The sequence below is a fragment of the Lepisma saccharinum genome, chromosome 10 (assembly GCF_977018435.1).
Source record: "Lepisma saccharinum chromosome 10, izLepSacc3.1, whole genome shotgun sequence".
In the NCBI taxonomy this organism is placed as follows: Eukaryota; Metazoa; Arthropoda; class Insecta; order Zygentoma; family Lepismatidae; genus Lepisma; species Lepisma saccharinum.
Window position 1 is genome coordinate 11,091,192 of NC_139238.1, and position 13,195 is coordinate 11,104,386.

The 13,195-nt window shown below is 35.7% G+C and overlaps 1 protein-coding gene across 4 annotated transcripts in view; it reads right to left on the minus strand.

Annotated features, from left to right (window-relative positions):
* Positions 1-3,694: 3,694 nt before the first annotated feature.
* Positions 3,695-13,195, minus strand: part of LOC145993769 (T-complex protein 11-like protein 1) — a 111,844-nt gene continuing 102,343 nt past the window's right edge. For all 4 annotated transcript variants that reach the window (XM_083129539.1, XM_083129538.1, XM_083129540.1 and 1 more), the window contains 3 exons: positions 11,462-11,646; positions 9,506-9,672; positions 3,695-8,159 (listed from right to left, as the gene is read on the minus strand). In XM_083129539.1, coding sequence (XP_082985665.1) covers positions 7,948-8,159; positions 9,506-9,672; positions 11,462-11,646 — 564 coding nt within the window. In that variant the 3' untranslated portion in view covers positions 3,695-7,947. The remainder of the gene's footprint in view (positions 8,160-9,505; positions 9,673-11,461; positions 11,647-13,195) is intronic.

A 13,195-nucleotide genomic window follows, 5' to 3' on the forward strand; every position in this document is an offset into this window, starting at 1 on the left:
GAAATGGTTTCTGGTAATAATATGTTTAAATTTTGTGTTTTTCAATGTCATCTCTTGTCTTTTCTCTAACGATTGATTAAATCAAGTGGTGAACCTTATTGGAAAGCAATACTCGAAACGTTAGACTGAAATGTTAACATTATCACAGAAATCTATTTTCCATCTTTTCCTGCATTTGATATTATCTTTTCTACTGAAATGTTTTATGTGAAGGGAAGGGGGGTTGATCTCTGGAAACATCTATGAACAAATTGAATTAGAAATGGTCCAAAATATTCACTTAACATCCCCAAACTTACACCCCCCAAAAGTTTCCAACCCCCCCCCCCCCAAGAGAAAAATCCTGGATAAACCCCTGGACGGGAAAGCTGTGATATTTTATATCTCTTCCTTTAGTTTTCTGATAATAGTTTTCACAGCTTTACATAGCATTTAGGCATGATTTCAGTTGACAAGAACAAAAGCATTGATTGATTTGATTGATTGATTTAGTTTATTTTAATTTGCGTTTTGTGCCTCTTGGCGAATTTGCAAAGATGGGGATGAGTGATGAAAATTGATGAATGAACATTCACAAACAACCAAGCCCAAGCGGGATTCAAACCCGGGACCCTTGGTGTCGCAGCGCGATGTGATAAAGAACAAAAGAATCTCCTTTGAAAATATCCAGCAACCGTAAAATCTCCTCAGAAACAAAATCGACACGATAGAGAAAAGATAGAGGATGATGCATCGTCGCATGGTTGTAAAAAAAGGCGTGTCGTTGTGTATGCATACTCCCTTTTATTTGAAACAAGTCCGCTGGTGAAGTATAAATAAGATTTGAATGTAATTTTATTTCAATTTCCTAAAAACCTATTCCTTTAAATTCGATTTCCCTCTCCCAGGGACTCGCATTTGCAGATTATACTAGATTTGACCATTATGCCAATGAAGATCAACCTGTGCTACGTTTAGTACCATTTTGATGGGGTTGGCACCACTGATGTAGGAACCCCTCGATGATTCCTCGCTGGATGCTTTAAAACCGCAACCTTTCCCCTGTCTCTTTTCCACTCCTCACCCATCTGTTTGTAGTGATACCAGCGAGGTTCCTCAGGTGGGCAGCAAAGCGTGTGTGTCCATTGTGTTTTGGCTGCGGCTGGAAGGAGCGCCACCAGTCAACTCTTGACAGTAGCTAACATGGAAGCAAGTATAAATAAACTGTAGAAAGTTCCTCACTTCCTACATGGAGGAATCGCCCCTGGTTCTATTACCTCTGCCGAGGGTGGAATGTATGCCAGGCACTATGATTGAATATTGTGCATTTTTTCTTGTATGATATCGACAAAAATATCAGAGATTTATATAAAGGTGTACTAAATGAATTTAGAAAGAGATAGCAACCTAGAATAAACTTGATAAAAGATCCCCCCGGAGATCAATTCTAGCTACAGGCCTAATGGCACAAGAGGAAACTACATAAATTACATAAAATTTACATAAAATACTAGCATAGGCGTGTGCAGACCTTCCGATTAAGGGAGGCAAAAGCTTGGATGAAACTTCAGTCAGGAAAGAAAACCTCATTTCATTTCACTGTTTTATTGTATTGATGGGTATGAGGTTTATGTATATGTCCACACCAACCGAAAATCCCCTTAGTGTAATTTTAGGTGTAATATATTATGTATGTCTGTATGTATGCATGTATTAAATGCAGCAACTTAAAAGCACCATAACTGACTAATAGGGTCAAGTGCCCATATTTCGGATACCAAGAAATTTCCACCTTAGAACAGCAGCACCGAAGTGCAGATAGTGCCAACTAACACGCTACTTCGTCCCCCAGTTTCACCCTTGTGCGTGACCTTGAGCAATGTTTCTTTAGTGTGTGGCTGATATTTCTGACTTTTCCGGAGTTTTGATGTAATATTTAACCATCCAAACTTAAGGCCTACAACTAGAAGGTTAGTATTTACTCACTTCTGTCTAAATTTTATATAATCTTGAGATTCAGCAAACATTATTACGTAGTTTCAGTCACATTATTTCAGAGCGGGAACGCACAGAATCACCATATTGAATATGCGACTGGGTTTCCTAATTTCGGATGCTACACGGGTACCCAATTTCGTCTATCCGAAATTGTGCATCCTTTCCAAATACTCATTAGTAATCCTATCCGAAATTAGGAAATACCCTATCCGACATTAGGCAACCTTTTTGTCAAGACTAAAAATATGCATACAATTCTTTGTTTCATAAAATATACCAAGTATTTCTTATAAATGTTAATATAACTTTCAGAAACATTAATAAATATATGTTCAATGTTTATCAACACATTTATGGCTTATTTTGTTTACATTCAGGTACTGAAAATCTAATTTGAAATTAAGTATCCGAAATATGGGCACTTGACCCTAACAAGAAATTTACCAGAGAATGAGGTGGGACAGTTCAATTACATAGGAAATAATCTCCCCGTACTTATTGGCTTGAAAATGCATTTTCTTTAAAAGCATATCATCATTTAATAACGGTATTAAGATTCCTCTAGACTAAATTTATAGTGAAAGTATAATAATATAGTAGCATGAATGTCTGGTAGGGGCAAGGATGGCCACACCTCCCCTTTAAAAGACCAATGTCAACCTAAAACTAAATATTTCTCACGTATAATTTGATTTCAGTCACAATTATAATGGAGATGCAGAGGGATGTTATATTATCAGGGTAATATGTCTTGAATATCCCTCTAGAAAAACTACCTTGGAAAAAAATCTGTGAACGTTCATGATTAGGAGGGGCAATTGTCCCCCTTTGCCCCCCATGTGCATGCCTATGAGTGCTAAGGCTGAGCTGTTACCGATGTATTGGCCAATACCAGTGGTATGTATCAGTGTCGGTAAGTATCAGTTGAATTTTCTTCGCCGATACTATCAAATACCAATGATCTTGAGTGGCTAGAAGGGTGGCCAGGAGAAGCAAACTAATTTGTCAATATTTGTTCTTTTCAAAGCCCTTGTGACTTGGGGGTCCAACACAGGAAGTTCCATGTAGATTTCCAAGAAATGCTGTACCCTCCTGGGTAGCAGATGACATGATCAAAGGCAGGACTAAAGCACTGCACCCAAATGGGACACTTAAGGCATGTAACTGCCTGGTGGTCAACACTACATGGAAATTTCTTTGCATCCTCTGGGTCTAGAAAGAAGTTCACATAAAATGTCAAAATACATTTTAAAGTGCTATTATGCTACATGAGAATAACTTGGGAGTTATTTAATGTCATTAATAGTATGAATGTGATGTGATGAGTTGTTACAACTCAGTAACTAGCCTTTGTTATATTAATCTGGAATTATACAAATATCGGTATCGGCATCAGTATTGGTTGGAATCAGTCAGGGTATCGGTATCAAAATGGTGGTATCGGCTCAGCCCTATAAAATACTGATACTTCAAAACAACTTATTGAAACCCCCTCGCACTGGAAATTTTTAAAATACTGCACTGAGTAATACTAAAAAGATATCAATTATATAACTGAAAAAAGTTACTACAATTAATTAGGGTTCACATTGCGTACAAGGTTGACAGGTCTAGCTTATGTATGCACAAGAAGTACTGAAAAATATATTTAATTGTAATAATGCACAGGTGATTAAATCTATCCAGAACAGTTACTGGGTCATTGAAAAACAAAACATGCAGATAATCCATATTATATTTCAAAAGAGAAACAAAAATCATACAATAATGTTTTTATAAGTTTTCTTTTTAAAGAAATACTTTGTTACATATGTTTGTTCTCACAAGGACCATTACCCATGTTAATACCATTTGAAGGTATTAGTGCTTGACAAACTAAAGTTTTCCCATAGGGAATATAATAAATAACCTTTTTCTGCATAAAGCAAGTTATTTTTAGACAAAATGCTTAAGTTACAAAAAAATTAATAACAAAACACACAATAAACTCAAATAAGTACAACTTAAGCTATACATCAACAAAGATTGTTCCACATCAAGTTTGGCGTGAGACACATCCAGCTGCTAACACTGCAAAAATCAGTTTTTCAAAAAAGCGGATAGAAACAAAAAACCCTCCTAACCAACTTATATGCATTATTTACACAATTACAATTCTAATAATGCCTACGTTGTTAGGTTATGAGGCCAGGTTTGGGGAGTTAGCCACACATTTTCGTGATGTATTAGCAGCTATAGAGCAACCACAACGAAAAGAACCTTCATCGAAAAGTCTCCACGCAGCTTTCCCTTTATTCCTTCAGCTTGGGCTATAAGAAAGCATGCTGCACTCTGCCCCTCCCATCCACGCGGGGGTACGGTACACAGGAGTCACGGGTCTGCACAGGTTTTTTTGCTTGTGGTTCCACTATAGGTGTGCCTTTCACCCGGCCCTTTTCACATCAACATATATGAATAATTACTTCCAATGGTCCTGCATTGAACTATTTACTTATTTTACATGAAATGGAAAATATATTGATCGCAACACCAGTTAGTCAGATTGAAGTAGCAACATCATCTAAAGCTTCATAATGAAAAAAAAAATATGTAGTGTCTTCAATAATCAAGTTCATTAGTACATAATTACAAATATCAAGTCAAGTTGAATAAATTTATCAGTATCTGCTTTGTATCTGTATATTTTACATTGCCTGTAACAGGTAGAGATTTGTTTCATATTTTTAAGAAAAATTATCAATTTATACCATCAACATTATGTATTATAGTAATCAAATGTAAACATATTTTCAGTCAATTCAAAATATGTGGTTTTACATGTATTGTCATATGGAGACATGCTTTTTCACAAGATCAGTCAATTGAAGCTGATAATTTCATAACAGGATTTTAAAAAGTTCAAATTTTAATAAAATAGCCACATAGCCAAGATCTACACCAATCTTGGGGGTCTCTCCAATGGCATCATTGCCTTGTAATCAAGGAGTCCCAGGTACGATTCCTGTTGGAGATTGTCCCCAGTGGTTCAGATCATACTTTAAACTGTAGGTCCACTCCCAATTTGCCTATCTGCGCATAAAATGGACTTAAAATAACTACACCAGTCTTGATTGTGTGTGAACAGCATGGAGAATATGCTTAGCAAATTAAAAATCATGTGTGTCCAACATATTTATGTTTCATTTGGAATAGAGTAGGAATAGGGAGTTGTGTTTATCCCTAACTGTAAATGAAATAATAACTTCAGTATTAATAACATTATATTGTAAGCACACTGATTTCCAAAAGTGATGACAATAAGGAACATAATATTAGAGATACTACAAAAATATTATTTTATGCAAATTCTCTTTCAAACAAACACCACTATCACATGGTATTTATAGTACAAATAACTTCTGGCAAGTTGTTCCCAGCATTCAGTAGGGAATCCAATAGTAAATGTAGCACATGATCAACTTGACAAACCCAGATGTCCAGCAAGCTACCTAGTTCCGTGACAAGTAGGAAGATTGTGTGGGCAAAGGTTTGGCAATCATTTTCTCTAAAGTCTTGAAATATAAAATATGATTCATAACTTGTATTTCGAAAAGAGTTGAATAACTAAAAGCAAAGCATTTGATTTGTAAAGGAAAATAACCTTAATTGTTCATGTAAAGCAAATAACTATATGTTTTTCTCTGTTTTCTCATGCCAAATAGTTACTTTTGACCATATCTCACATTTACTAAAAGATTCAACTAAATTGTGAAAATTGCCTCAAAATACGAGGGTTTGTTCAAATATAGCAATGCCTTACAGTATTTTTTAATGACAATTTGTTTTATCAATTTGACTGAGAATCAGAAGGACTAGTGTTATCTTAAATAAAGCCCTTATAAATTTTAGGACAACCAACATAAAATGTTCTCCATATACTTTCATATACTTTTGATTAATGTCTTAGCATACCACAGTTACTACATCAATTTTATAATTACTTTCTCCCTCTTTCTTATGCTATGAAAACACATTCTTCTCAATTTTATTGCAGTCTACAAAATAGTAATCATGAATGTTACACATACGTTGGCACTCTGCAAGCTAGGAATGGTGTATAATAAGATTATTTTGAGCTAGAAATGCTGGTATAAAAAATGCTAAATGTTCCAAAACTTAGTAGTTAGTAGTAGTAATTTGTGATACTTTGAGACATGTCTTTCTTAATAACAATTGGGAATTGCAATTCTATAACTTCTCCATCCTAAGAAGAATCGTTAATGTTTTATTTTCAAGAGTGCATATAGGTGCAATTTAGCACAAAATATTTTCCAAAAAGACATCCCAGGTTATAATGAATAGTACTTTATACAGGAGATGAAATACTTTTTCTTGATAATCAAAATGTGTTTTAGCTCTCAGAGATATTTAAAAAGGAATAACTTATTTTAAGCTGCGCTTTGTCAAATTTTGATTGATTGCACAAGATAACATTTTTCTTTATCTATATTTCAATATTTGTAATCTAAAAATGCTTACCCTCATGTGATGAATGAAAATAGAAGCGTAAGTTCAAAATGAATAAAGAAAATAGAAATATTTTTGCAAATATCATTGAAATAAGCTCCTTGCACAAAATTTTAGCAATAAAACTTGACATCTAGACTCACAAAAACATGTTTCTCTCAGAAAACTAGATTTTATTGAAGCTAAGAAACTATATCGCCGCCGCTTGCTGTATTTACACTATGCAACAATACAAATTTATGTGACTAGTTCATATCTAAGATGGTAATAGGAATGCTTACAATTAATAGCTAGAAACATGTGTACTGACTTCTTGAAACCCTGTCATATTTCTTTTCAAGATATATTTACGTACTTTTCAATGCAAACAAAGAGTATTATAACTCATATTGGTGTTTTACATACAGTACAGCATGTAATATATGCTTCAAATTAATTCTGGAATAAACTGTGATATTTTAATGAATATGTCATTATCCAACATCAAATATCAATGTAATTAATTATCAAGCATAGCAATGTTATGCTACAAGTCACATATAACACCTTGATTTTACGTTTTTCAGGGGACAAAGCTGAAAAAATTGAAAATGCGAGAAAATGTAAAATCGAAGAAAATTTTATAACATTTTGCTATGTTGGGATCATCAACATTGAATGCAAATGAGGGAAAATGTAAAATCGAGGAACATAAAACTGGGGTTCTACGGTATTAGGTTCTGGACAGAGTATGTTAAATTTTAGAAGAATAAATATCTCTTTACTGACAATATACATATATGTGTTTATATGCCTGTGTGTGAATATAATCCTAAGGTAACAGTAGCAAACATTGCTTTCAGTCAATTATTTCATAATGTTAAACCTTGCATTGCATTACTTGTACATCTGTTTTACTGGGATTAATGTGAAAATATAGCCACTGGCATTTATTTTATATTATTCACCATCTAATACATTTGTAAGTTGATTTAGCGAATACTTACTATTTAAATAAATCATCTAATTTACATAGAAAAATATTGCAGGTAAACTCTGTAGAGAATGTGGCCACAGATGGTGTTCTGTGGAGCACCTTACCATGGAAATACGAGGTGTTATCAACATTAAACAATTTATAGTAGTGTAAAAGTTACCTGAAATCCTAGCACCATGAAATGAACATGGTAATACCAAGTTTTAAATCTCTTGAATCTCAGTCTACTAAATTGTTAACATTTTGAAGAAAATAATATAGATTGGAATTATTCTCATATCTTGAGGTACTACCTCACGGTAGAGACGGCCAATCTCTACTCTAGTCTCTTTGCAAATTTCCTTGCTCAAGTTCTGATTCAAACCAGCTGCTTCTATATACCTAGCTCTTTACTGATCTAGCTTCTGTCTCACAGCATAAGTGGCTGAATAGAAACATACAGAGATAAATTCATTAAATTCTCAAGCACAGGAATGGAATCTTGGCATTCATGATGATACATTAGTTGGTGTGTTGGTGGATGTGATGATGTCAGAGTAGTGGTCGATGAAAACGGCCCTGTTGTGGGACACGAGGCGCACAAACTGTCCGGCGATCGCTGCCAGTTCTTGCTGCATGGATGAAAGACCAGGTGGGATCTGCAAAGGCATGGCCGTTTGTGATGTAATCACAAGCTGCAGGAACTGGATAACTCTTGTCTCTGTAACAAAAATACATATTCCCTCAGGAGATTTATAAACAAAACAGCTTCTCAGCGGCATATTCTGAAAAATGAACCTGGTTTGCCGCAACAGTTCTTAACTATTATACACCCCATCTGAATTCATGGACTTCGTGAAGGAGGGACAAGAGGGACCATGCCCCTTCCTGGAAAATGGAAGTTAACCAAAAAAAAAGTACATATTTCACAAATATAATTTCATTTCAGTCACAGTAATATATGTTAATTATTACAAGGGTATTGCAGGAACATGGTAACTACACTGAAGCAATTTTTTTTTAAGAGGCAATACTATTATGAGGGAAAATGTGCCTTGTTTGCCCCACCCCTGGAAAAAAATATCTTGTTTGCCCCTCCCTGGAAAAAAATCCTGCGGACGTCCTTGTCTAAATTAATTAGATATAATAGAAATAAAAGACCAACGCAGGCATGCAAATAAAACAAGATCAGAAGCTCAACAGCTTCAAATTTTAACATAAAATTTTCCGTTTTACCTATAATTGGACCTGGTTTCCTCTTCACTAAGGAAAATTTTCCTTCATGTAGCAACACTGCCTCTACGAAGCACAGCACAGAAAGCAGGAAGGAACAGTGTTTTCCTGCCAACGTTGTTTGGAGTGGTGGAACTGACCATAGAGGCCACGTTGTTGTTTTTTATTATTATTATTATTATTATTATTAAAAAGCCACCCACCCACTTCAGCTCCATTGCCCACATACAATTGTGGAGGAAACCCAGTTATCAAAAGGGTGCGATGAAGAACTATCAGTGGTATACATAAACCAGTCTTCAAGTTTGAGAGAAATACTCACAAACATACTACTTTGTGTGTGTTTTCGATATTATCAACAGTAAAGTATATTGGAAGCCCAAATGTATCTTATCTATATATAACAAAAACTCTACTCTCGGGAACTTTTTAGTGGGGGGATATTTTCCTATTTTTGGATAAGAATGTTGGTGGAGGAAAGCTCCTCCCATCCAGGGTTTTGCACCCTGACTGTTCCAGTATGTAAGTGTATTAACTATGCATAGTGGTAATGATCTGTTGGTTAATCATTCTACCACCATTTACACTCATATTTTTTTAACATATTTGTTGAAACTATAATGATGTTATTTCTAAAATATAACAACACTTGATTCATAACTAACTTTTCACCAAATGTATTCTTATTACAATTTTTACATTGTAGGGACAGATACTTTGCTCAAGTATCCAAAGTATACTTGAAAGCATGATAAGTAAATAAATAAAAACCCTGCATCGTGAACTTAAAATTTAGTGTGATACGAACACTAAACACTGAAAATGAATACTTACTGACTAATTTTCGAATCCTGTGATTTGAGTCTGCAACTTCCAGGATTTGAGCATTCAAGGCCTGCTCTGATGTTTTATCAAGTCCGCTGAAACCGTGATCCCTCAGACAATTATTGACATCAGTGGTAACTTGAAGGGACACGTTTGGAAGCACCTTTGCCAAATCTCTGGAAAAATACAATAAAAAATAAGCATTATAAAACATAGAAATATTTTCCACTTCCATCATTGTGTTGGCTTTTTCCAAATAAACCCTCCCCTTATATTTATTTAAACATTGAAACATTAGGTAGAGTTAAAACAGTTCACAGTTTCAATATCTTTCAAAGCAGAAAATACTAAATGTATCAAAAAATAATTGGCATTTTCTTTCGTAACTGAACTACTGGAGCTAAAAATAAAAATCAATGTATTAGGCTGATGCATATAAGTTCGCAGCATTTTTTCACTGTAGCAAAAGTTAAAAAAAAAAAAAAATAAGAATGGTATGGTTCGAAATAAAATCTGATTAAATTAGTTTCTAATAACCAGTTCCATGCAAAAAGTCAAACACAATGTTTGTTATATTAGGAGTCATTTTTGGAATGTATTTGAGTTGCAGCAGATGTTAGTAAAAGCAACACATTCTGTACTGACAATCAAAAGTAATCCTATGATGGTGGGAACTAGAGTGACCAACTTTTGGCATTGAATTTATGGGAGATTTAGTGTCGACAAATTTTGCTCATATTTAGCACGCCAGCAAATCTTCATGGAATGAAGAGTATTAAACAAAAGACTCAATTTACATTTTATAAAGGGTATGTCACGGGAAACAGACGGTTTTCAAATGGGGATCTTGAAGCAGGGAGAGGGGGGTAGAGATGAAAGTAGGATGGCATTGAACTCGCTTGGCCATGCCATTTTCGGCATGGTTCGGATCGGCTCCGCTGGGCTCGGCTCGGCATGGTAGCGAGAAGAAATAACAGAGAGCATGTTTGATGTCAGCTGAAGCCAAAATAGCTTGCAGTGACCACCATGTTGGGTGGTGCCACCAGCCTATTGTATCCATTTGTCAACATTCAGCGAGAGTAAATTTCGTCGTTGAAAATAAGGCTGCTTGTTATGTCTCTTTATGTCTAAAAATAACACGAACAATAACTTTCTGCTTGGCGACATTCAGTCAAATTGAGGTTGGTTAAAGCACAGTACGGCAAATCTTACACAAGGATTTGGAATTCCATCCATACAAACTTGCCAAAGAAGATTATCCACAATGTTGCAGCCTTCGCCAGGAACATGCTCGTCATGTTCGCAAACATGAAGATGCCATCCTTATGATGAGTGCAACTGACATTGTGTGTATTGTTGTCATTCCATGCTAAGCCCAACCCAGCCCAGCTGAGCCGATTCGAACCGTGCCGAAAATGGCATGGCCGAGAGAGTTCAATGCCACCTTAGTTTCATCTCTACCCCCCTCTCCCTGCTTCGAGATCCCCAATTGAAAACCATCCATTTTCCATGATGCACCCTGTATAATATACAGATCAAAATACAGAATGAAAATTTACAAATTTGCAAGTTTCTTAGTACTAACCTAAATGTATTTGCCACTGTTGTTGCAGAACTAAGCTTCTAGCACCAATCAAGTACTGCAAGACATGATGTCACGTCCGACCGCAGTCAACTTGAGTTTTGTATGGCTTGCCAAACTCATATTATGTAGGGATAAATTAAATATCGCTATCTAGATTGTGAATGGAATATATGGGAGAAATAAGAATGTCAATACGAGAGCCAGGAGGATCCAAGAAAATCAACTCTACTATGGGAGTTCCTGGGAAATATGGGAGAGTTGGTCGCCCTAGTGAGAACAGTGACTCGTATTGAATCGTCTTGTGCATTTTAATGAAACTCTACCTTTTATAGTATCTGTTGTAATTACAGTTGACCACACTTATCTCTCTTAATACTTACTCATCAGACTTCTCTTCCTCTACTAATAGTCTGATGTGCTCTTTCAAACGCTCCTTAAAGCCCTGTATACCCTGAACAGCTGATCCTGAGGCACTCATTGTAACCAGCAAAATGGCTGCTATAATGGACACGTTCCTTACTCGATCCCGTAGATCCAAATAGCGTACTTTGTCCATGACCAAGGTCTACAAATAAAACAGCAAAAACATACAAAATACCATTACAAATCAGCATGATAACACAAGCTGGAACCTACGTTCCATGGGTACCAATAGTCCATTTTGAAGAAGCAAGAGCTGTCATAAGATATTCTATGATTTCAAAATATCATCATAATCATGGTATTTATACATGAACAAAGATAGATCAATAGGTTCAATTGGATGCTCTATTCTTTTAAATGCCTTTCATATTTATTCTTTAGCAGTGGCATGTCCAAGAAGAAAGGGGAGGCATTAGTGTGGCCACCCCCCATTTGGTCCAGTATTCCTAAAAAAAAGAATGTCAAAGGTAGGAAAAGATGGCAAACTGAGGGCTGAGTACTAAAAAAAGTTGGCAATGCCACTGTTCTCTAGGTATTCTAGTTTCGAAGATCTTGACGTCACTTGATTTCTACCCAGGGTGTTGGGATCCTGAACAGTCAAAACAATTTAGAATAGTCCTGTATTAAAGATGCTTAACTCAAAGTTTTCTGCACTATTTGTGACAGAAATTTCTTTCAAACAGTAGTTGAAATTCAGGGTATTTCACTGCCCCTAAAATTCCCCACCCTGACCAAGAAATTCTCATCTACACACTCCTGCATCTGCACACGCATGCACACTAATTTCGATTTTATGCTCCTAAATAATAAGGCAAGGCGATACCAGTGATATCATGGCATTCGTTGAATTTAATCACCGATGCTGGCCAATAATATAATCAGACTCTGTGTTTTTCGTAGAGTCGGCAAAAATGCTGCATCGGACTTTCATGGAGTCTGAATATCCGGCAAAAGGCATAATTTTCATTATTTTTGCAACAGCATTGTGGGCACAAATGATCTAGGTTATGATATTATTGTCTCATGTGAAATTATGAATATTTTAAAGCAGTGCTATAGTTCCATTGCAATGCCTACACATCAAAATTCTTTGAAAGGTTACAATTTTCAAGCATTGGTATTGGTGGGAACTGGTAAGAGTATCACAATTCACATATGCAGGGGCGATCTGATGGGGCTACAGCCCCGAATGAAATTTTGAGAAAATCAAAAGTGGTAAAGAACTCGGGAGAAACCGAAGCGGTAAATTTAAACTCCCCTTAAAATTACCACCGATTACCATTGTAGTCTATGAACAACATTTAAAACGATGGTTAAAAATGGTAATTACAAACAATTTTATAGTGTATCTCCCCTCCCCCAGAATGCAGCTATGCAATATTCACTTTTACAATTTCAGCCCATCCGAAAAAAATTCCTGCGTACGCCAGTGTCGCCATTAGTATCAACACTAGTTCAAAGTGGTCTGCTCAACCCTATACATGCATGATTGCATTTAATTTCAATTGTGCTTTGTAAACAAGAAATCCATTCAATTTTGGGAAATGAGAAACGCAGTAGTGAATAATTACAGAGAAACTTACTACTCATGTTTTCCACGAAGCTGTTTTTAGAAACATGCCAAGCAACAACGGAACAAGTTCCAATGAGAATGGTGGCAGTGGACACTGAAATGAGAACAAACTAAAAAC